The sequence below is a fragment of the Thermobia domestica genome, chromosome 7 (genome assembly GCF_964235325.1).
Source record: "Thermobia domestica chromosome 7, izTheDome1.hap1.1, whole genome shotgun sequence".
Lineage (NCBI taxonomy): Eukaryota > Metazoa > Arthropoda > Insecta > Zygentoma > Lepismatidae > Thermobia > Thermobia domestica.
Window position 1 is genome coordinate 264,954,832 of NC_137460.1, and position 26,575 is coordinate 264,981,406.

At 35.5% G+C, this 26,575-nt stretch overlaps 1 protein-coding gene across 1 annotated transcript; it reads right to left on the bottom strand.

Annotated features, from left to right (window-relative positions):
• Positions 1-88: 88 nt before the first annotated feature.
• On the bottom strand, positions 89-26,371 carry LOC145689703 (uncharacterized). The gene is made up of 6 exons (XM_081763900.1): positions 25,938-26,371; positions 23,284-23,535; positions 20,049-20,183; positions 16,523-16,740; positions 14,516-14,675; positions 89-261 (listed from the first exon to the last, which is right to left on the bottom strand). Exons 2-6 carry the CDS (start codon positions 23,492-23,494, stop codon positions 89-91), a joined length of 897 nt encoding a protein of 298 aa, XP_081620026.1. The 5' UTR covers positions 23,495-23,535; positions 25,938-26,371.
• Between the last annotated feature and the right edge of the window lie 204 nt (positions 26,372-26,575).

Genomic DNA, 26,575 nt, shown 5'->3' on the forward strand with positions numbered 1-26,575 from the left:
CAACACTTGTACCTGAGTGAAAGTTCACAAAATTCGTAGAACATCCTGCAACCTGTTTCCCAGATAGACGCAATGCCTCAAGAATGGTCTATTCCTCCTTCTCGATTAGTCTCCTCCTGTGTCTCTTGGAAATTGGATGACGTACGCCTTCGTTCCCTTCCTCCATTTCTATCTCTTCCCCAGCGGAACCAGTTCTGAATCCTTTCTTTTTTATTTCCTGGTCTGTTGCTTTCCTGGCTATTCCATTAAGACGCACAGCCCCTGAAATGAAAATAATTTGTGAAGTCAACAGAACAATACTAGATATACTACAAATAGAACCAATAGATTACATCAATTCTTTATTATCCGTACTTCAGTAACGGTTCGAAAACACTTGAAATATGAACACGCAAACTTACCACAATGTTCTATGTAACAGACTGGCGTGACTGAAAATAAAACCATTGTCTTAATGATAGTTGATTTTAAAAAATTACGATTCTACACAATGAAATAAAATCTGAGCACTCACCACATAGAAATAGTAATTTTAACGGCCTCAAATCATAATATTTGGTTGTAATTAAGTAAAGAAGAGAGGTCAAAAAATAAAAATGGGTAAAAATCATGAAGGAAATTTCACAACACTTTAAGTCAGAACATTGTGTAAGCTATGCACGAATACTAGAGATAAGTCACAGTCTACGTAAACAACTGCAAGAATCACTGCTATGCTTTCTTCTGAGATATTGGCAAACTGGAGGAAATTCGTGTCAAAAAAAAAAGTTAACTACGTTCAACGTTGATAACAGTTAATTTTTATTCCCAAACTCTGTATCAAGTTTTAATTCTTTACAACATAAAAATTGATGATAGGTCATCGAGTTTTTTTCTTTCTTTTAAGTGGTGGGTTTTAAGAGGGCTCTCGACGCCGAAATTAAATTGCACGCATGATTTTACAAATGATAGCGTAGTTAAAACTTCTCTGAATATTTTCCGTTGTTTGAAAGTTAGGAAATAAACTTTTTAACGCGGAAAAACAACTCATTCCTCGCTTCCCACACAGCAAGGAAAATTTCTTCAATCAAAAGAAAATATTTTCCTTGGTTTCCAAAAGATTTTCCTTTTCTGTACATTTCCATGCTGGTTTCTCCAATGTATTCCGAATATTTCCCGAAAATACTTTCCCAAAAATGTTTGTAAAACATTTCAGAAATTACCTGGAGTACATTTTGAGAATGCTTGCCGGAAAGTAAATCCAGAAAAATATTCACAAAATATATTAGAAATATTGTTTTGGATCTAATTTAATATATTTTCACTGTTGAGAAGGGAAATATTTTTGAAATGATACTAAAAATGTTTTCTATATGTGATACGGAAAACAATGAAACGAAATATACTCCACATATTTAAAAAAATGTTTTCTAACACGTTATTTGCAATATTTTCTATTTTTTACGAGAAAACGTATTAAATATATATTATGAAAAACATTTAGAATATTTAAAAAAATCTTTCGTAATATAAGAAATATTTTTCAGAAATGTTTTAAAAAGGTTTACTTAATTTTTACAAAAGTATTTTGGTAATCATCTTCTTTAACTTAAATGAAACATTTTCGTATGATATTTTAGTATTATTTCCAGAATATTTTATCAAATTTTGAATATAAAACTTTAAAGCAGATAAAAGAAAACATTAAAAATGAATAGAAAAATGTTTTCCATTCTGTTTTGGAAAATATTTTGTGTCTTTAGTGAACAACATTTTCTGATATAGGTCTATTATAGAAACATTTTTACATTGTTTTCAGAATATACTCTTCCGTTACTGGAGAAAACATTCCTTGTTAGATCTGAGAAGTATCCCAAATATTTGCCGGAAATATTTTTTAAAATGTGTTTGGAGAACATTTAATGAAGTACAGGAAGCAGTGGCGTTAAATAAGCTTTCCGGGCTTAGCCCCACCGGAACTTGTTTTACTATATTAAAGTAAATGAAATATCCTGTACAATTTTCACATTTCCAGGAATAAAGTTAGCAAAAATTCCCTCCACGAAACAAAATCTTAAATACGCCACTGACAGGATGTGCATTTTTAGAACGTTAGTAGGAAAATAATATAAGGAAAATTTTCACAAATTGTAATAGAAATATTGTGTTGAATGTAATGTAATATGTTTTCAATGTTGAGAGCAGTGGTAAAATTGGATCTGAAAAGGTGGGGGGACGGTAGGTAGCGGATGACGTCACGCCGTTGCCCCTGACTATCTTTGACCATTGTATTTTTTTTAGGAACTGGGGAGACGTCGTACATATTTTTTCCAGGTGGGGGGCGGCGTCCCCCTGCACTTTTTACCTCTAGTTGAAAGAGAAAATGTTTTCGAAGTAACACTAAAAATGTTTTACATAGGGCCTACATGATAAAGAAAACAGAATAGGCCTGTGAACAGAATAAAATATTTTCCAACATGTCATATGCAATCTTTTCTGTTCTTACAAGGAAACATATGAAATATAATTTTTAAAATATATCGAATATTTTAAAAATAAATTCGTTCGTAATATGAGAAATATTTTTCAGAAATATTTTTAAAACGCCTATTAATTTTGTATGGAAATGTTTTTGTTACCTTGTCCTGTAACTTAAATAAAATATTTTCATGCAATATTTCAGAATTATTTCCAGAATATTTTATCGAATGTTGAATAAATTCTCTCACAAGTGTATCGTAGTAGCATTATTACCAATCATTATACTAACTATAGCAGCATCAAATAAATATTTGTTAAAAATTTGAAATTTACAATATCCTGGTGGCATCGCACAGGCATTTATTTGCGATCGCAAAATAGCATCGCTACATCAACCGTCTTTGTTTCTCAAAAGTACCAGCATTCCTTGCGCGATATGTTGAATTTGAATGTTGATCTGTCCCTGTGAAGTTGTGAACATATTTACACGATCAGTTTATCTTAGTGGACCGTATAAAGTGCACCAATACCGTCAAAATCATCAGTTTATAAACTGTTCAAAGGTAAAAGCCGGGGCAGGAAAGCAACAACAAGAAGAAGAAGTTGTAACAACGCAAGAGCTTACAAGAAAAGTCGGTAAGTAGAACGATTACATAAAATAATTTAGCTTTATTGTCTGTAAAAGTTATGAGAAATTTGTTTACAAATTAGTAAATTCATGTGGGAGGCTAGATTTCCATTTTTGTATGTTTAAACATAAAATACCGTGCAGGTTTCTTTTGGTTCACCATTCGAAATAATTGCTGAAAAATGTTTAATAATTTTCTTTTTATTGTCTCCTAAGTGATTTTCGATAGGCGATTTGAAATACGTCACATGGCATGGATAAAATTCAAAGGGAGCGTCAGAAGTAATTGTCGAAAAATTACAGTTATTATTTTATGATTTGCGTATATATATACGGGGCCGGATATATCACGTAAAAGCTATAGTACAAAACATACAAATCAGCCTGTACTACGTGGCCACTAAAAAGCACCAATAGGCAGGGCTCTAGAACACAGGTCTCTCTTCCCATTTATCTGTAATATAGACAGAAATCAACGTACCCTGCGGGGCTCTAACCCGCTTTCACTTGCTAACGCTCGCTCGGCAATACTATGTGAATTAAATATTTTACTTTGGTACAGAGAAAAAATCTATTAACATATATGGGAATCTGTGTTCTAGAACCTTCCCGCAACAATACTATCTGAATCAGAGCAGGACAAATGTGGAGGACAGCAGGAGCGAGTGGATGCTTTCCAAAGGGAAAGGATGTGGGCAAGACTTTGCTTCAGGCAAGGAAGTGGCAATAAACAATTCATCTGAACCTGTTCCTGCAGTTAGTTACAGTTCTCAAGAAGGAAAGACAGAAAACAACGTGCCCTGCGGGGCTCTAACCCGCCTTCACTCGCTAACGCTCGCTCGGGGATTTGTACTTCATAATATTACTGTCTTGCCCAAAGTAAAGAGTTACCAGGCGTATATTACCATTTTAATGACAGGTTACAATAATTCTGCGTGTAGTTATACTTCTGGCGTGCCACTCGAAATCTGTGTTTCTTTCAGAAGTAATGTTCCCGGGGCATTGCTAATACTATTCTAGTTATTATTATAAACGTACTGTTTTGAATGCTCCGGGGGGCACTGCCCTCCCAAAAACAGGTCTGGAAGAAACACTGCTCGAAATACTTAGTGAGATATAATTCTTTCGCCACTTTCTTTCTTGTTGTGTATTCAATGATTTTCGCCAAGTATAAATTTTTCACTTGGCATAGATAAAATTCAAGGGGACCGTCAGAATTTACAATTCCTTTACGATTTGCGTATTTATACTGAGTTCTGATAAGTGGATAAGAAGTACAGTACAAAAATAGAAATCAATCTGTGTTAGCGGGCTACTAAAAAGCGCGAATACCATCTAACCGAGTCATGGAGGGTGAAGGCGGGTGCCCAAGGGGGTGCTTCCGAAGGGAGCAGGCACGTACTCTTCTATTTTGATCACGGGATAATGGCGCGTATATTACCATTTTAATGACGTATTCACGATTTCTTTTTAGGGGACAGGCGCTTGGCTAACTTTGTTCCTGGAGATGAAAAAAATTCTGGAAGATAATTTATTTACTTTAATACAATTTCAATGGGCTTAAACCCGGAAGGCCCCCTTAAATACACCACTGGGTTATAAAAATTGTGGGGATCATTCGAGCAGACGTTTACACCGAGAACAAAATTTATAGGTAAAATGTGAAGTATTTTTCGTGAAGGAATAAGAGTGTGAATGTAAGTTATTTCTGTCATTGCACAGGGTAGGAGTAAGCGGCGGGAATTTCCGGTTCATACGTCAGCTGTGAACATCTGCGATGGCAGTAATGTGATTTTTTTATATATAAAGAAATGTGTAATAAAGAGAGAAGGATTATAAAGTTTCTGCAGAGTCATGGTATGGTGAAGCGCGTAAAATCAACTGCGCAAAGTGTGGAAAAGATGTATTCACGAAGAAAAATTCAGAACAGCGGCAATAGCCCTACATACACTATTTTCAGTCGTAAAGGTGAGAAAGAAAGTGTATTAGCTGTGAAAGGTTTTTTTTAAGGATAGAAATTAAGTGTTTTTGAAGATACGAATAATTACAAATATTGTAAATGACCATCCGTACTTTTTTATGCGTACCCCCCACCCCCCTGTCGCTGATGTGCCTGCTTCCTACGCTGTCGCTCGGGCACCCTGCTGTGCTTCTGCCCTGACTCGGTTAAATAGCGTTCTTACTTTTTACTGGCCACCTAGCACAAGTTGTTTCGCTTTTTCTTTTAGAGCTCCTCATTTAGTGCATAGGGGAGCACGGTTGCTTAGTGGTAGAGCGTTCACCTCCGGTGCTTGGGGTCCCTGGTTCGTTGCCAGCTCGCGCGGTGTCGACTTTGTAGTGAACAAACGTGGTAGTGGGTTTTCTCGGGGTTATCCCGTTTTCCCCCACTTTCTTCATTTCTCATTATAACCGTCTTCTTTAGCCTAAGCGGCGGGACGTTAAACTTAAGGATTTTTCATTTAGTCCATGTTCTGCAAAAAGAAACCGAAAGGTGCAAGAAATGCGTCAAAATTTGGTAAAACAGCCTGCTCGAGTATTGCCTAATTCTGCGTGCAGGTTTACTATTGGCGTGCCGCTCGAAATATTTGTTGAAAAATTATAATTCTTTCGCTGATTTTGTTATTGTCTCTTAAGTGATTTGCGGCAGGCGAATGTAAATATTTAACCTAGCGTATATAAAATTCAAGGGGGCCATCAGACTAGATTTGCCGAAAAATTACAATTATTCTTGTATTGTATTGTATTCAAGGTTTGCCCAAGTTGGCCCAGCCCGGAAAAAACACCGGGTTTTTTCGGGTTGGACCCATCTGAGTTTTTGAGATTTTCTTTAGTATATTATTGGTGCGATTAACGTGATCACGTTGGAAGTGATTATTATCAAATTTTGGACTTTCCTTGGGCACATTAGGTGCTTTCACGTTAAGGTATACAACATCCAAAGTAAGGCCTTTATGAAGTTCTTAATGCACTGAATGCATTTAAAAAAAGCCGTACCTTAGATTGAGATAATTATAGAACAAATTCATTTATGGAATGTGCTTATCCAATATGAAGTAAAATATGCAATTTTATATTTTAGAAAATACTTTCCGTGAATAGTGTGCTCGCTTACTTCGCGACGCCGAAGGACATTATCCCTCATACATCTGATGTGTTTAGTGTCATAGGTGCTGGTAGTACTAGTAAATAGTAGTGTATTGATAAAACTATTAGTATTATTTTTTATTATCTTTGATGGTAACACTGGTATTCTTCAGTAGAGTTTGGTTTTCCAACAACAGTTTAGTTTAGTTATTTGTTGCTACTTTTCAATTAAGCTTTCTGTAGAATCAACAGCAGCAATAGTGTAAAAATTCGTGTCAAATTTAAGAATCTTAGTGCTCGGAGTTTCGAAGAGTGCGTAACGCTTACTATTTCAAGTGCTGAATTCAAACTTTGTACTACTGGAAGTTTCGATGTACAGTAAAGAACACTTGCATTTTCGGAAAATAATAATAAACCTTCGTCGCGGAAGAAGTGCTCGGGAAATTCCCGCAATTAAACGCACAAAGCATCGAAACTGAATACCGGTACTTCAACAATAAAACTATTTGAAAAAATGAAATGAACTCTTTCAGTTTTACGTCCCACGATTATGCCTGTTAGGCTAAAGGAGACCGTGATTATGAGAAATGAATGAAATGGAATGAACCAAGTGGGAGGAAACGGAAGAATCCGAGATAACTCACGGGAAAGGTGTTTATCCACCAAGAAGTCGACACGGCGCGAGCTGGAATCGAACCAGGGACCCCAAGCACCGGAGGTGAACGCTCTATCACTGAGCCACCGCGTCCCTAATAAATCTGTTTATTTTACGCTGTAAGATATTTAGTTTCATTTAAGACAATTGAAACATTTACTTTATGAAATTGAATTATACAGGGTGTTTCAAAACAACACCGACAACGTTTTTGAGATGATTCCTGACACCAAGATAAGACAAAAAGTATAGACAAACCTGGGTGCACAATTGCTTCCTTTCGGACTTGTAGGCTGCCGAAAATATGAAAAGATGAACTTTAAAGGTCTATAGCGCCAAAACTATGGGACCTACCGTAGTCGTGTCGAGACTTCAATTAAAAACTGAGATGTGCACTCTCCAAAACTACACGTTTCAGAATCCTGCGGTACTCACGCAACAATTTTTATAGAGTTAGCCTTGCTACTGGCATATAATTTGGAGTACTGGCCAACTACCGCTTGTTTATGTTTTCGGCAGTGAACTTCAACAATAGAACCATTTATTTTACGCTAGAAAATATTTAATTTTAATTAAGACATTTTGAAACTTTTGTTTTATAAATCATGATTTCTAGATTGATTTGTTTAAATTAAATTAATATATTAATTTTCAATTCATATATTTGGCGAATGTCAGTAAGGGTATTAGGCTGATTCGTTCTATATTTGTTCGTTCGTCTGCATGTACCACACGTACAACAGGGTACCACTTTCCGTCTTTTAAGTTTAAGTTTTCAGGGTACAAGTACGAGACAAACTAAATTTCTCATGTTCAGATTTTGGCGGCATACCAACCTAAAATTTCAAAATAGCGGGTATCCACGGCGCAATTTTCAGTTTTTCAAGTTGAAATTTTCAGAATAGAAGCACAAGACACTCTAAATTAACTGTATATATTTTGGCGGTCTGTATATATTTTGGCGACAGTCATTTTTCAAAACAGCAGTGAATATAAAATTGTTGCAAGTTGTGACAATCATAATCTTTGAATATAAATCACATTTTAACACTTTTACCCTAAAGCCATTGGAAAATTAAAAAAAAACTCAATTAAACCCGAAGAAAAAACAAACCCGAAAAACCCCATATGGGTTCAGGTGTGTTGGGCTTTTTCAAAAAAAGAAGGGAAGAAGAAGGGTGCTGACGGCAATGGAGGTGTTAAAAAATATGAAATGAAATAAAAATGAAATCTTCCAGTTTAACGTCCCACGATTATGTCTATAAGCCTAAGGGAGATGGGTGGTAAAAGTTAGTAGACACGTGTCTGAGAGTTCTTGAAAATTCCGTATATTAGAGTGAAAGAGGCTCAATTGTTGGTCCGACAGTGAAGCGAGTACGTTTAGAACTAGTTGAAACGTTTAGAAAGAACGTAGTTCATCTCTGCTGCATAGGGTCCTTGGTTCGATCCCAGCTAACGTCAAGCGGGCTTTGTGGTAGACAAACCGTGTGCGTGTGTTTTCTCGGAGCTGTCCCGTTTCCTCCCACTTACTTTATTCCACTATTTCATTCATTTCTCATCATCAGCGTCTTCTCACCCTGGATGCATAAACGTGGGACGTTAAACTAAATGTTTCATTTCATCTTAATTTCCATGTACAATACCTGCTTCTTGAGTTATACATAATATTTTCAATTTGTGAACAATGCTAAACTAGTGTATTAATATAGGTTGCTGACGTTATAGTACCTACAATTCTCCGCAGAATTTGATATTTATGAATTCTGATAGAACAACTTCGTGTAGGCTTTGCTTTGGAAGTAATTTGGAAATACGTGACTTGTTAAACAATGCATGCTAGAAAGTATCTCTCATCCATGTTCGCGAATAGTTTGTTTTCTGCATTACTACTTCCTGAATACAGCGTGGGTGTAAAGTCAGTTCTTATTTGTAACAATGGATATTTCTAAAACTAAACAACTTATCACAGTTTTATTTTCATCGAATACATTATTAAAGTGCACCATTTGGTTATTAAGTTACATTTCAACGTATGCACCCGCATTTTCCACAACTTCTAAAATGTTAACAGTATCACACGCGAGCCAAGCTGATGCCAGTTTCTAGGATAATCTAGATTAAAAATAGGTATTGACTTTATAACCACCGTATATATTCTGAAACTGTTAAATTATTCCTCGTCTTCCTGTAGATTTCGTAATATTTTTTTTATAGATACGTTGCTTTCATTAATTTCTAATTTACAACGGCAGGGTTGGCTGGTTTAAACAGCTGTTTTTTTTTCAAAAAAACAGGTTTAAGCCAAAAAAGAAAAATAGAACGAAAAATGCTTTAAATCGTGTGAACTTCATGATGTGGTCTCCACTTATCACACCATATGTATTATGTTTATCTACTTTTCATCTTTTAATCAAGGGGTCCCGTGTTCAATTCTCGGTCGAACCACAACCCATCTTTCAAGTGTAAACCAAGTAGCGATTCGGTGTCCCTTTAAGCGAAAGTCTTCTCCGTGATAACTTTGGTATTTCATAAGGATGTTAAGCCTAAACATACGAAACGAAACCAAATTCTATATTTCTACTTGCCTGAATGTCTGTTGTTTTATAAAGAAGCTAAGGTTGCTTAAATATATTGATAGAAATTGACAAAATGTATCAACTGCCTACGTAGCTTCCAACATCAGCTTGGATTCGACTTTGTTTTAATTTTGTTGAATGTTATCTACATAATAAACTTGTCATTTAATATGATACGTTGACCTTAAGATTTTACGTACAAATACATTTAAACTAATAATAGAATTTTCCCAATGGCTAAGGCGGGAGTTTCCTGATTTATATGTAATTCTGTATAATGTTTTTACTTCTGTAACTCCTTATCTTTTTGTCCTTCTGAAATAACTTTTGACAATTATATTAACAACTAGGCCTATGTAAAGATCAGTGTAACGTATTTTTATCAGGAATCCTTCGTGAGTGAGTCGACAATCTCACTTGTGACCAATTAGTCCCGGTTTCGTGTCGACATGGACAATTTCTCTTGGATGTAAGCCGAGAAGCGGTTTGGATTCCCTTTCAGCATAACCTTGTTGTTGCATAATAACACCAAGACGAAACAAATTAATTTCTGTCCATATCTAATATAAATACAAAGAGTAAGTTATTTTAGGAAAAAAAAACTTTTTTTTTTCAATAAAAACCATGGTTTTTGCCAACCCTGTACAACTGCTTGAAAAGTAGTATTTAACTTTCTTTTATTGGAAAAATAAAACGTCAGTGCAAATATTAATTTTTGAGGATGCGCCAATTGCAACTGACTCAGTGAGACTGTCATCTAAAATCAATGTAATTTGTTTAAGGGCATCAGTTGTATGCTCTAAATTTCCATTACTATTACTTGAGTGCTTAATGTGTATTTCATTACAGGTCTAAGAAAACCACCGTCACAGCTTAGAAGCCATCACAAGAAACATCATGAAAAAGACAAGTGCAATAGCTGAGCAATTTAGTTGGCACGTTGCAAAAGGAAAGAGCTTTCCTCGTTAACCACTAACACAATAATAGGTAAGAAACTCTCCCTACTGTTCTTTAATCTCATTTTCAGAGTGGAAAACAAAATATAGAAGTTGTCATTTGAAGAGGGATACACTATGTTTAAAATATTGTATATAAAAAAAATCTGGTGCCCTTTTTATTTTCTTCGCTTTAAATAATTACTATTGTGCCATGAATACTTCTCAGAACCATCTTCCAGTGAACTTTACTTCCCAAAAGCATATACTGCAACCGCTGTTATAACATTTAAAAGGCTTTGGAAATCCTTATTTTAGCAAAATGTGCAATTTTCCTGTCCTCAAGTGACACGTTACATTTAAGTGCCCGTGGAAGAGAGAGCTGAATATGTATAAAATATATTTCATCTTTTTACTGAATTGTTCTGTCATGTTGGTAGTTTTCTTGAGCATTTCATGATTAATTCCTACATTATCAAAATTATTCATTTGTATAAGGCAAAGTAATATGTATGGCCTGCTCCGTGGCCAAGAAATCGAGCAAGGTAGCGGTCATCAAAGCCTTAGTAACCATCTCGGCATTCATCTTGTGCGACTGAGGGAAAAAGAATGATCGGGCCCAGATTTGAGATCGGAGCCTTCGGAATGAGACGCTAGTTCATCAACTCAAATGCTGCCACATGTTTTCAAATTATTATTATGTTTAATATTAGCTTTAATATTTATAAGATGCTATTCTTTTTAAAAATAAATGTGCGACAACTTCAACATGTTACAACGTCCGTAATTAAGCTACAGTCTGAGGTATGTCAGTTTCAGCTTTAGCTCTTGTCTTCCTTGCCCTTTACACTTTCTTCAGGATGTTACTTTTGTAACACATTATTGTCTTCACAACCTGCTGTAGGTCCTACACAAACATTTTAAATATTTTTATAAGTTTAAGATGTAATAATTGATCTCTAATCATTCCCTGCTGTTATTATGTTATTAAACACTACCTATTATTTTTATTTTCAGAAACTGCAACACGAGAGAAACGTAACTAACGATGAGATCGCGTGGATTATTGGGATTTGGCTTCAACATGCCATACAGAGACGAACAAGAAAATCCGTTAAGAATTCAGCTGCAGTTCCACAGAACTTGAAGGGACAATTCCCAGCGTCGAAATTAGAGTTAGTTGTGGTAATCAAAAGTGAGATTATACAGAAGCAAATGAGTATCTCTGGTTATTCAGTAATGTGATATTTCTTGAAAGTAGCAAGAAAGTGACATTTCGTGAAAAGATTTATTCCCCATGCGCCGTAGATTTGTGGAACATATTTTTAGCAACACACATAAATATTGTTGTTGTTGATTTTTATTGAATTAGCGTGTCAGTGACATAATTTCCTAGAACAAGTTTTTAGAAGTTAAAATGTGAATTTCTGATGTTTGAGAAGATGGTTCTTAATGTATAGAAACAAATAATACGAGCAGCATGAAGATTCTGCTGAAGAGAATTTAAATAAATAAAGCCAGAATAGTGTATATTTATATTTTTATTAAACTACTAACCGATATAAACTGATACATATGTATATTTATTATAGTGGACAGTGTAAATTATAACTACATAATATTAGCTTGCTCTCATATTTTTTTCTCCTCAAAATCTTATTTATGCACAGAATGTTTCTGGGTGTTCCACTGCTACTACTGGTATGTGGCCACGCTTTGTATGTATGTTGGGGTGTCTTATGTCATATTGTGAGGTTCAGACTGCAAATTAGTCTTCACAATCATCGCGTTCCAGTTTTCAAAGCGGCTATATTGAATTTATTATTTTTAAGATAGGAAAAGGATTGCCAACAATTGTTTCTTGAATTGGATGTCTAATCCTCAATCCTTTTCGTTTTTTTTTTAATGGATCCAATACAGCCGCTTTCAAAACTGGCAGGCGACGATTGTGAACACACTAATATCCAGTTTGAATCTCGTAAGTCACATAAGACAGCCCAACATATATGCACGGCGTGGCCACATACCAGTAGCAGCAGTGGAACACCCAGAAACCATTTCTATAAATAAGATTTTTAGTAAAAAATAATGCTTAAAATTATGAGAACAAGCTAACATTATTGTAGTTACAATTTACACTTTTTTATTATTATTATTATTATTATTATTATTATTATTATTATTATTATTATTATTATTATTATTAATGTTTATTTGATTTTTATTTATTTATATATTTATTTTTTTCTTGTCTGAGTCTGTGGGCCGCAATGGTTTTTCGTCATGAAGACAGAGTGAGGCAAAGGCGTCTAAGCAGGTAAAATTGGACAGAAGAATATTATGCTTTCTTCCAGCTGCTATGTCACAGTCTGGCCGCCTTGTTTTCGACCCACTATTTGTTCCCAGCAAGAAGCCATTATATATACACAATGACGCAAAAGGCTGGAGCCCATAGGCCAACTCGGTTACTATTGCAGATATGAAAACAAGGTAAGATATGTAAGGACACTTTTAAATTCCACCAAGACTTTTGTTTATGTACTAGTGTACCGCTCAATAAATAAAATGCGTTACCATACATCATGTTGGGCTACACGAATGAAATAATGTGTAGTTTAAAATTAGCTACACCGAGAAGAATTGAAAGGAGACACAGTGAAGAATAAACATTCAAATGCAATATCTACGCCAGTGGCGTAGCAACCACGGTGTTGGGGGGGGGGAGGAAGAGCAGATACGAAGGACGTGAAATTGGGTCTTGCACTATATTTTTCATTGTGTCTTTCCGTTCCCTTTGGTCAAAATAATTTCAAACCACACTTTCTTTCATTCAGTGTTATCCAACAGTGGCAGCGTTGTACTTCTCGTTACTATTGGGCGGTATACTAATATACCGCCCAATATATTAGCGGTATAATACCGGTATATAAATACAAAACTTGCTGCATTTTAAAAATTTCCTTCTATATCTTACCTTGTTTCCGTGTCTGCAATAATAACCGGGTTGGCCTATGGGCTTCGGGTTCTATCATGTACAGAAAATATTCTGTAAATATTTTGTCATGTACAGAAAATATCCCCTAAATATTTTGTCATGCACAGAAACTATTCTCTAAATATTTTCTGAGATGTACAAAAAATATTCACTAAATATATTTTGGCATATGTAGGAAAATATTGTCTGTGTTACCAGTAAATAATTTTAAAATATTCCATGAGTAACATTTTAAAAACCATTCCGTTAACATTGTATAAAACGTTCCAAATACATTTTCAGTAATGTTTGGAATTCGTACAGGAAACATTTTTTGGAAATCTTTTCTAACGGCGTATAAAATATTTCTACAACGTTTTTGAGTATATTCAAAGAATGTTTTCAGTATTATGTGGAAAATGTTTTCAACAACATATGGAATATATTTCCTTAAGGGAAGTAGGATACATTTTCTCAAGGAAAATGATGGCACGTTTTAGAAACGTTTTGAAAATATTTCATTGCTGTGTGGGTTTTTACATAACCAAAACATTCAGAGGAGTTGTAACTACGCTATCATTTGGAAAATCACATTGTTAAAAGAACAACAACTTGCATTTTTTCTCCTCTTTATAAGTTTATGAAATATTTAGGGAAACGTTTAAAATTTGCGGCAATTTAATTTCGGCGTCGAGAACGCTATTAACCTTTTCTTTTTTAAAATTTGTTAAGTCGAATATATCATCTGCCCGCTTCTACTTGAAAACACATTTCCTTTTACACCAGGTTTGCTTACACACAATCTTCTGTACAGTAAATATCGCATAGGGCTACGTGAATATCCCCAAACCGAATCTACCATCTCCAAATACAATACAACTGTCAGTTCTCATTTTGCAACATTGCTCTCTTCCGCATTGAAGAAAATTATTGAAAATGTACAGAACTCCCACCAATGAAGGCAGGTCTCGCTACTCTTGTTCCTTCTGGCGGCCCAGGCTAGAAGTGGGTGATGAAATGCGAAAATGAGCTTCATTGATTTTGCAGATATGCCCTTTTAACATGAAATAATTCAAATATATTTCATCAACCTCTGCTCCTTACATAGTAGTAACATTGAATTTCCTTCAGTGAAATGAAAGGCGTCGACTAGTGCCACTGCATCAAATTTACGATAAGTATCGAGATAAGGTAATATCCTACCTATTATTATTCTTGAAATGGTCAACTTCTCCAGGGATCTCTTTTTACATTTCCCAGTCCAATTGTACAAGACAGCTACTTCGTCAGTAAAAACTCTTCTTAATATGTTTCTCACGACGTGGCCAAGATTTCTCCCACCAAAAGTGCCAAGGTACGTTTCCTGAAACACAATTATAAAAATAAGAAAAGAAATGAAACACTTCCTTCACGTTGTAAGTCAAGCAATCACAATATACCACTAGTGGGTCTACAGACCAATGGCCTCACGTCAATTGCAATAACTATTTAACATCTAAGGGTGGATTTCTATAACATTACTTACGCACTGACTAGGATGAGGATTGTTTAAAAGTCCAATTTTTGTTGCAAAGACATCATTTAAGGAATGCGACGGTTCAGCCGTCGCTTGAAAGCCCAAGTAATCTAGTTACTGTTTGGAGGTGTTTAGTCGGTAACTAAGATGCAATTTTTCAGAATGAACTGTTTAGTAAGCAAATAACTCCGTATTTTTGAAAAGATAAAACATTATTCACGGAGAATAACTGTTCAGAGATGAATAAAGGATGATTTCGATCCCATTCTTGCGTACAGATACAATCATGATGATGTACGACACATTCATTGAATTTGAAAGCACACAGCACACGAATCGGTTGATCTCCCATGTTTAGAATAGTTTGACACACGGGATTGCCCATTGGCAACTGCTCTAAAGCTCTAATACTTTGTGGGAACTACCTATGAACAGGGAGTGCTCAAAGAACATTTCACACACACATCGCCGTTGTACTTAAGGTCGAAGTTGTAACGTAAGAGACGACGGTGTGCTTCATGTTGAATATTTTGAATCATGAATACGTGTGCGTGATAGAGTTTTGAATATGAAGGAAAAAGCCTCCTCTAGGCATTCCATCCGGTTAAATATTACCAGGGTTTGTTCTTCGTTAAGTGGACCATTGATTTCGTTTTTTTTAAAAAAAAAGTTTCTAACCCATCTTTATTATCTGAACGTATAATTGTTTAGAAGCAGGGCTGCCACAAATAAACTACAATAGTGTGAACTACTTTGTGGGTACGAGTTTACACAATTTGGTACTTCAGTGTTTTTAAAGAAGGATGTTAAAAATTAAAATGTATTGCCTTGGACGAAATTTGAAAGTTGACGTGTTTTTAAGACGCGTAAACAATAAATAATGGGGTTCGGTAAACTTAATTGAACAATTCATGAACGTAGCACAACGAAAGGTTAAACTCCTAGACACGTTTACACGTTAAATTCATCTCTAGGTATTATTTTTAATTTGCCAAATTCTCCGTTATTCTAATGGGATTTTATTTTAATAAAAGAAACTTAAGGCCCTATCCCCTTGGTTTCAAATCTTTTAGGTATCCTTCCACCCAGTCCCCGATTCACTTTAACTTATTCTTAAATTCACTCTACTAATTAATTAAATGAAGTCCTCTTCAGTATTTCAAACGTACTGAATTGGCCTCTTTTCATTGGTGGGGGCTCCTTTCGCCGGTACGATCCCTTGAAGAATCCACATTCGATATTTATTCCTTCTTTTTAATCAACTTTGGGTTAACACGGGACAAGGAAGGGTGTAAGATAAAAATGACGGGCAGTTTAGTTGCAGGTCTGTTTCTGCCTACTGCACTGTTACCTTACATGAGTAGGTCTTATTACGACTTCTTCCCAATATCTAACACGCCCTTTCCTTCCCCTGTGTTCATCCACAGTTGCCTAAAATCCAAAAATAAATTTTGACTCTGGATTCTGTGAGCCTCCCCCCCCCTCCCAAGGAAAAACTAGAAATATCTTCCTACATAAACAATTTACGATATTCCGGAATGAACAAAGTATCTAAAATTGGCAAGATGTTCATTAAAGTAGACAGCTTGAATGATATTTAATTTGTCTCCTTAATTCAATTTTTAAATATTGATGCACGGAAACAAAATTAGCGTAAAAATGCAAATATACTATTATTTAGAACACAAGCTTACCAGCGTCGTTGCATTATCACGTACTTGAAGCCATTCTTCTAAGTTTAACACGTCAACTACTGATGTACATGGAATTGTGCAGTTTTCCGGTAAGTTCACTTTTGCAGGCGATGTAGAATTTGCCGTTTTTAATTGGTCCTTCAGTAAACAAACATCATTGCTTAAATCTATTAGCATATTTTTCATTTCTGCAAGGTGTCTTGCAACTACTGTAAAACCTAGAATGAAAACAAAATGGGAGAAAATTATTACTCAAATTTTTGTAATAATTACTCTCAAATATTATGTTCTTGTTGTGTTTAAGCATGACGTGTATGAATTTTTGGATGAAAGAAAATACTTGTTAGAAAAGATAGGCGGTGGGAAGGGACGGTAGGCCGAAGCGCCAGAATACCATAAACACACCATTTGCTGTTTAAATTGGGAATAAGTGACCTAAGTATATCTAGGGTTGCTGTATTTTAAAATAAAAAGAAAAAGAGATAGTAAATAAATAAAATAAACCTGAAGTACAAAAGAAATAAGTAATTTTTAATTTACTCTCACTCACATCTTGGTAAATACCACTAGCGGTTCGTCAGGTGAGGCATGTGATGCCTGGCCTCACCTATATTCTTGAGCAAAAGTAAATGAACTATATCCAATAAATTCCAAATTAACTCAATATTACTGTGTAGTTTTTGAAATAAAACTTATTTCAAATTATTTAATGTATAACAGCAAACAGACTTCTTAAAATTCATTTACTCAAGTGCAGAAAATGTTTATAAAATATTACAGAATTTAAGAGAAATTAAATGCAAAAGAGAAAATTTATATTCTTTGGCATGATAATTTTAGTTTTAAAAATTCCAATCCTGTAGTGCGGCCTGAAACAGATTGAGCCTCCTCAACAGCGAAGCAGTTGCAACGAAAACATCCCTCTTGCAGTTTGAAAGGGGAGAGGGGTAACCTAAGGGGGAAAATCTTGGGTTCGGAATTACTCCAATGTTCTGTGTTTCAAGGGAGGCCTGTTGAAAATGTGCCGCTGACACGCACTGCGCATGCTTGAACCAGAGAGGGACACTTGTTATACTCTCCGTTGTTGCCCAGACAAGGGTATGCAGTGTAGCAAATTGAATAAATTTAAACGTAAGCTTGATTATAAAGAAGTAATGAATTACATTTGCTATTTCCTTCATATGAACATTTAAACTTCTAGAACGTTTTACTGAGGAAGTATATTTCCTTTAAAGGGAATTTTTAATATATGGTTTCAAAATATATAGTAGTTTACACTTAATTTCTAGTAAATATGCTAAAAATGCTGATGGCAGAAGCAAAAAAAAAAAAAAACTATAATAGTTATAGCAATACTGTGAAACACATTTTTGTAGTAAGAGCGCGAAAATCGACGGATAGCGGGTGTAACATCATGGTTTTCTGCATGTTTTATCTTGTTTTCAAGCGAGTGGCAATGTGCGTTTGTAACAAGTTTACGCGTGTAGTGTTTTTCCTGAGTTTAGGACAGTGAGTTGTTTTCGAGCGACATTGTGGGTGTAGGGTACTTTTTGTGAGTTTGGAACAGTGTTTAGGACATTGATCTTGTGCTGAATTAATGTGTACATGATGGAAGACATTGGTTCTTGTGATGTGATAGTTTCGTTGTTAAACATATCATTTTCTAGGCGAAGTGAAGTGGCTCAACGGGCTATTCTTAACAATGGACACCCTACTCCTGATTTATCATTGATCCAGGTAGACGGTAAGAAAGCTAGAACTTTTAAGAAATCTTGGTATGACATTCATAAGTGGCTATGCGGTAGTACTGTAATTGGTAGATTGTTTTGTTGGCCGTGCTTGCTTTTAAGTGTGAAGAAAAATGTATGGTGTTCTGAAGGCTATTTTGATTTAAAGAACTTGGCGCGGAGCTTAGAAAAACATTCTAAATCGAAAGAGCACATCAATAATTTTATTGGTTTAAAACACATAAGCAAACAAGCTGCAACCATCTTAGAACAGATAAATGAGCATGAAAAGCAAAGAAAATTAGAATATAACAAGAATGTCACAACATTACTAGCAGCGGGGAAAAATCGGGGGGAAATCCTGCAACAGGGGGTGAAGAGCCAATTCACCGCCACCTAACCAAGCCTGCAACCAGCCTCAGAGCTTTGGGGGGTCATGAATAAGTTGGGATGGGGGGGCAAGTCATTAAAAATTCTCCTACAAATTGTTTTTTGTATTAATAATAGCATTTTGTATTGAGGTCTGGAAAGGCTACGAAAAGTTTAGGGGGGCCTGCTCCCTGTAGTTGCGGCCCTGCACTTAACACTACGACCTCACCTTCTCTGTGCCTCACCTATTTAATTAACCAGGAGCCGCCTCTGGTAAATACTTGATTTTTACTGAAACCCTTGACATTAAGTTACGTCCAAAATCATGTGAATATGTTGGCCCTACGTCCAACCCCAGAAAATGTTTTGTTAAACAAAGGTACTGAGAAGTTAATAACATATATTTTAACATTGTAAATATTTAATGTAAAATAACATATAGTATAGTATTCATATATGTTAAAATTGTACTCCGTTACTTTGCACTACACGACTATTCTCTAAAAGTCGAAAGTAGAAGAAAAAATAACAACTACGGGAAGTTTTATTTCTCCAGATATTTAAGTGATTTTTATTATCCTCCATTGTTTGTATACTTATCAAGTATGTCTCTTTGTTTTAATTACAGTATTACATTCTTGTAATACCTACCAACTAGGTGAGTCTATATTCAGATCAAGCTGAAAAGAAAACACGAAAATGCCTACCTAATGTATATACGTGTTAATTTGCCTGAACTGGCATGTACTACAACTACTTTTAACAATTAAAACTTTAGAAGGGATTTTTCGAACAGAGCTACGTTTTTCATCAGGCATGAAGCAAAAGAAACTCAGGGAAAACTAAATTAAGATTAAAGGAAACGGACTATTTACATGGAGTCACCAGCGTGTCATTGTGCCAGCCAATATATTTGAGTTTGTACCCAGACTTCCAGAAGAGCAAATGCATCTTTATTCTGCACATTCTTTAATATTAGACAACAAACCATAGTGGGCGGTTTCAGGGTTTCAGAATTACAAAATATCTTCTAAAGCCTTTGTAATTCTTAAACCTCATATCATTCACTCATGGTTGGTTGTCTGATATTAGATCATATGCAGAATAAGATGGATATGCTCTTTTGGAGGCGTGGGTACATAATTGCAATTTCATTGCCATGAATAATGGGAATGCTTTGTAATTCAGCTTCTGTTCAGGCAAAATAAAATGGTGTAGAAACGTGGGAACAAATCTGTCACTTCATGAACTGTTACTTCATTAAAGTTCTGAGGGTGGTTGGAATCCAAAGTTATTCATTCGGTCCCGCGTTGCATAGCTGCGATGGTTAAAACGAACGTGTAACTCGAAATTTTAATATTATGTAAACAACATGAAAAAAATAAAATTTTGGCAAAAATGCAATATTAAAATCAATCAAAGTAACTTACTGCACGAGCATTCCGAAACTGTGGACGACTGTGGATAGGTCGAGTTCGAAATGATTCTTGATGTTCCGCCTTCTAACAGCCGATTGTCAGGTGATGTATTTCCATCTGAACTTGGTCGACCTTCTGTAACTTCTGCTGAGAAAAAAAATAAATAAAAAAATAAACTGAAATGAAAACTTTCGCAGATTATTCAAAATATTAAGATCATATTCACCGTCATACATTAAAAAATACGCTTTTTGGAACAGGGCCGCAAAGAACAGGTATATTCTTTCAACATTTCAAATGACCTCTACTTTCAAAGCAGTTTGTTGAATCATGCCAATTTTCACATTCAACTCAGATATCGTAAATATCTAATGTTTTGTACGAACTTTGGTCCCAATCAGTTCTAACAAGTACACGTGGCAGCCATTTTTTTTTAAAGAATTATTCTAAGTTTCACACTCAACCAACATATTGTACTGCAACTATCAATTTTTGGGCAAAATTTGGTTCCGAAACGTTCGTAATTGCGACACTCATGTTTTTTTAGACAATTAAATGCCAACTATTTTGGACTTTTTTGATGGATCATTGTGATTATCTTGGTCAACTCACATATTACAAACACCCCAGCCAAATTTGGTTCTGTTTGGGTAATAATCGTGGAAATTAGTTTTTTTTGAATGCCCACCATTTTAAAATTTGCCATCCGATCATTCTGGCTAATGAACTTATCCGGATTAAAAGAGTTGGACACAAAGTATAAGTATACTAATTATATTATCTGAAATATTTTACAAACCGACTTTTGAGCCAAGTTTGGTTTTAACCCGTTTCAAAATTGTGGCAGCTATGTCGTTCAGAAGCAAAGTTTTTGTGTCCGGATGTGATCAAAGAAACTGCCTAGAAATTTTCCGGAATTTCAGACATGAGGGTCTCTGCCAATAGGCAGATTTCTTCAGGAATATACCTATTGCATACAATGAATAATGTTTACAATTTCAGCAGCTTTAAATTTCAGTTCCACTCTGCTTTTCTATAGTTGTATCTACGTTATCGCAGTTTGAAATGACACGAAGATTCGTTTCGTCAATGTATGCATATAGGGAAACAAACTCAATTTTAACAATAATAAAGTGTGGACTCTGCATGGAACGACTTTGAGTGAACTTGTATACCACTTTGGAATATTATTCACTAAAAGCAAACATATATGACGAAAGCAATTTTATTTATTCCCAAAAAAACCTTACTTGACAAGATGCAATTTGTAACAAGACCTTCCTCAGACGCACTGAGTTGTTACGTAAGGGTGTGCGTTTTTTTAAATAGCATTGCTTTGGTCTTTCTTTTGTGCCAATACTCTGTATGGTGCAGATATTTATTTTAAACAGTGAAAACTATGTGACAGGACCGGGGATAGACCTTGGTACATTTTAGATGCCCTTCCAATGCACTTCCAACTCCACAAATCAGTCACGCTGCACAGGTAAAAAAAGGAAAGCCTTATTGTCAAAATTGAATATTTGATCACAAACGGCAGGAAACTGCACCCTGTCTGCAACTGTGCTCAAATCTAACTAGTATGAAGGTTATTTTAACAGTAGACCTCGCGATAAATATGTAAAAATGTTATTCGGATTCATTTTTCGAGTATTCCTTTGCAATTGTGAATTTAAGGCTTTGTTCACGAGGAAGAACATTGACACTTTTCAAACAGAGTTTACGGCTACAGAAAGTCGTGGACGTTTTGAAACGGGAGACCAGAAACTTCGATAGAAAGGAAAAGTGCAAAAACAAAACAAAAAAAAAAAAAAAAAAAACAAAGAAAGCAACAATTCATATATATAACATAAAGAAGAAACACACACTAACGTAAGTTTCCAAGACATACAAGGAGACAACTCGATGAGACTTGTTATATCTGCATTTTGTTCGCTCATCCTGACTAAACGAATTTGAACGCAAAACGATTAATTGAAACGGGTATAATTCCCTATTACACTCGACTGGAAACTAATTAAAAACGAAAAGTAGCCTATTTAATGTGACTTATAGGAATATGCTTTTACTCTAAGTATTAGCTGAATCAATATACATTCACTTTTCCATCCAGCAAGAGACTTCAACTCCATAACACTTTAAACAATTGTATCAGTTACGACTTTTTCCTACTTCGTGGAAATCACTTCACTTATACCTTGAATATCTATAGTAATCACAGAGTATTGAAAGAGTTTTATTGTTAAATGTATAGGAGGCATTCCATACGAATTCACCAGAGGCATGTTGCTTCATAGTCACAGATTTGGCTGATATTTATATTACTGAAAGCTAGTGTTATATAGGTAAAAGACATGCAATATGAAATTATTCTTACAGATACTGCAGAAAATACAGGGTGTTCAAGAAAGTGATGAATCTTCCCAAATTGGTCGTCTCTGAAACACACCTAAGAAAAGGAAGAGAAGCATATCTCAAAAACCGTTTGGACAGTTATAATGATTTGGGTTTTATCTGAAAGCGAATGATCTGTGTAAGCCAATCCCAAAAATCCGAGAAAAATCTTCAGCATTATACAAAAAATAATTGACATGCAAAAACTCCATTTTTAGTTTACACATATCATTCGCTTTCAAATATACCGTCTCCTTTAGCCTATCCGGCATAAGCATGGGACGTAAAACTGGAAGTTTTTTCGCTTTCAAATAAAACCACAATCATTATATAATTGTCCAAATATAGCTTTTGAGATGTGCTTCTTTTCCTGTTCTTGGGTGTGTTTTAGAAACGACCAATTTGGGAAGATTCATCACTCTTTGAACACCCTGTGTTTTCTGCAGTATCTGTTAGAATAATTTCATATTGTATTTCTCTTACCTATATAACACTAGCTTTCAGTAAAATAAATATCAGCCAAATCGGTGACTATGAAGCAACATGCCTCTGGTGAATTCGTATGAAATGCCTCCTTATACATTTAACAATAAAACTCTTTCAATAATAAAGAAAGCAAACACGCACGAACAGAACCCGGTAATGGGCTATTACGTTTCATTCTCTACAAATTTGAATATCAAATGAACATTAAACTTCGGGCACAAAAGAAGGGCATAGGGCCGACTCGACACAAGATCAGCTACTAAGATTATCGCGTTAATATTATCTCATTAAACAAACTAACAATTTTTTTTCAATAACATCTACATTTTGTTATTCCATATCGCTGACAATGATAATGAGAACAAACCTGTGTGATGAAAAAACCTCTTTATGGTGTGTAGAGGCCAAACTTCCGTAGGCGTACTATTCTCCGCTAAGAGTTTATTATATTTAAACATTAACGTGCGAGGTGGCCAATACGTCTCTCTTTTCCTGGGAGTCAGCCAAGACTCATGTACGATCCCAAAACCTCCGCCACTGTCTTCTTTAAACTCAACAACATGATATGACAATTCCATTTTCCTCTTTAAAGGTGTTGATCTGGAACCTATTTAATACACTGAAACAATCAAATACGTTAATGATTGTCATTATTATTCCAGTAAATCTGAAATCACTTTCGATCAATTTATCATCAGTTCGAAGGAAAGAGTTCAAACCGGGATCTTGCTTCAAAACCTAACCAAACTGAAAAAATACATCTATCCCAGTGATGGCCAAACTAGTGCTATTAAACCTATCATAATATGGCACGAGCCGCATCATATATCTAATCGCCAGGTGCTACAACTTCAATTGCTCAAACGGACTGATCTAATAATGACATATTTAGACAATCACTTCAAGGTTGTGATAACTAGACCCCGGATTTGCACCAAAAATTAGAAATGTATACACTGAAAAGTACAAAAATACGTCTTTACATGTTCATATATATATTTATTGCTTTGTTTATATCTATCTATCTATCTATCTATCTATCTATCTATCTATCTATCTATCTATATATATATATATATATATATATATATATATATATATATATATATATATAATTTTAAATTCCAAACTTCGATATTTAATGAAAATCAGACGATAATTAAAATATCAGTGTATATAATAGTCAGCGTTCCCAGTTATTTGATTTGTCGACCGCGAATTCCCCGACTTTTCCGACATTTGCCCAATTCCAGTACTTTTTTTTTAAAAGTTCTATTTTTCCGAGCGGAAGTTGATTATACAAGTACAGTTGTATATGTACATGTGTACTCGGCGTTAAAATGCCGTTACATCTAATTTAAAGTGGAAATATGAAACGTGTGTCTCGTCGCAAGACGAATAATTATTTAAAAAAAAAAACTGCTGTAGGAAAATAACGCTGTAAAAACGGTTTGAGAAATATAAATCCGTACTTCAAATTGCGAGAATTTCCCAGATCAGTGGGAACGCTGATTGAACTTTTTGTTGAGGACGAAACAGGGGCGTTGATATTTTTCTGCATACCTGAACTTTATTTACACATTTAAACGAGATAGAGGCTATAATAGGGTCTAAATATGTGAGTCCATTAGTGTAATAGGTGGTTAGGAAGAAATATAATGAAAAATCATACCACCTGATTTAATTAATTTAACGAACACGAGATATGCCTTAATGCCATTTTACACTAGATACATTACCACATTAATTACAAAAAGGGGCCGACCAGTGCTATTTGTCAGGTACCATCTCACCATTTGCCTGCTAGGACAGAGAAACTCTGGAAAACCCGGTTAGGATCGTCGGCCGTAGGAATCGAACTCATGATCTCCCGAATAGGAATTCAACAGAGCTAACTATCATGGTCTCTTTTTCTGTTTTCATGAACTTAAGGTGGTAATCAAATAAAGGTAGATCATTTTAACTGTAAACTCCAATCACCTGAAAAGCCTCACGCCAGCTAGCGTTGTACAAGGGTGAGAAGAGGCTAATGTAAACTAACACCAAATAGGTAGTTACTGATGCTTGCACGGTTGTGGACATAATTTATAACCAAATAGCGCTATTTGGGAGTAGCGATACTGTGTATAGCGCGCTCGTAACACGGGGGTACCTCCCCCAGGCTTTTTAAGGTTTGTTCTTTGGGTTTGCTCATTCCGTCATACAGCATTGATATGGTACAAATCATCGTTATTTTGTTGGTAGTAATGTCCACAATGCTAAAAAGGGTGATGAAGAGGGTGTGTGTTTGAGTACAAGGGCACATAAACGTTTTTGGCAATGTGACCTTGCACTCAAAACTTCACACACTATCTCCTTTTTTAACTGTGGACGTTGCTAGCAACGAAATAACGATAATTTGCACAATAGCTACGCTGTCTTTTGCGGGCAAGGACACATTGCCGAAATTAGGTGTGCCCTTGTACTCATATATACACCCACTGCATGCCACCCTTTTTAGCACTATGCACATCACTAGCAATGAAATAACGATGATTTGCACCATAGCAGACGATGTGCGACAGGAGCTAATCTGACCTATTATCGCATTTTTTTTTAAGATACCGTACTCAAAAAATCAAACCTGTTCCGAAATTACTTGGTACAATCGCGTTAACGGCGTATATCGTGTGCAGCTCACGGTAAAGTTTTACTGACACCATGTGTGTTTATTTTACTACTTCTGAAACAAACTCACATAAATTTAACGAACCCATGAGGATGGAGGACCAGCTAACACAACGCTTCCCACATTGCTCTACCCGTTTTTAAATTTACGTACACCTATTATGGGAAATCATATATCAATAGAATTACCTGCCGCTTTGTTTATGATCCTAGCGAGCACAACACGGGATTTTATGTACACCGAAAGTTTTAATTGCGTATTGAACTACAACCACTTATTATATATAAGTTAGGCATGCTACTGAACATATCTACAATGACATGAAATAATTATAAAATTGCATGAAAACTTACCGAAATCCAGCAAACGGAATCCACTGCTCGGCGCATTGTTCGTATATACAGTGGCGGATCCAAGGGGAGGGCTATAGGGGCTATAGCCCCCCCTTGACGCCGAGGTATACACTGGATAAAATGGGCTTCAATCCTGCTTTACATTGGATAAAACGGCAAAATATGGTTTAGCCCCTCCCTTGATCATATTCTGGATCCGCCCCTGCGTATATACACTACGCTGGGCTGACGTCTGCCGGTTCGCCTGATGCACTCTGGGTAGGAATCACTCCTGCCTCCTACCGTCCACAGTATGAACTAGACGTGAAAATCTGGTAATTTCAACATGAAAAATATCATCTAAATTACGTAATTGTGTTTTCTTCTGTTTTAATATTTGTTTTACTTTCCATTAATATATATTATATATAAATAAAAAATACACCTAAAATCAACAATGGCCCACGGTTGCAAAAAGGTTGGTTGAATTCAACAATTATTTCAACGTAAAATGATGTTGGGCCAACACTGGGACTTGGTTGGTAGCAAATAACGGCGTAAACAACACTGGACCAACGTTGCTTTTGTCACCAAAAATCAACGCAACCATATTTTAACGTTGGCCCAGCCATTTTGGTTACTTGGGCCGCTATTGATAT

Excerpts from the sequence above, each read along its gene's own strand:
- LOC145689703 (XM_081763900.1), bottom strand. The coding sequence starts at position 23,494 with ATGGAATTGTCATATCATGTTGTTGAGTTTAAAGAAGACAGTGGCGGA. Across the intron at positions 20,184-23,283 it reads GAGGTTTTTTCATCACACAG|CAGAAGTTACAGAAGGTCGA; the intron begins GTTTGTTCTCAT and ends TTTTTTTCTCAG. Across the intron at positions 14,676-16,522 it reads GTGATAATGCAACGACGCTG|GAAACGTACCTTGGCACTTT; the intron begins GTAAGCTTGTGT and ends ATTGTGTTTCAG.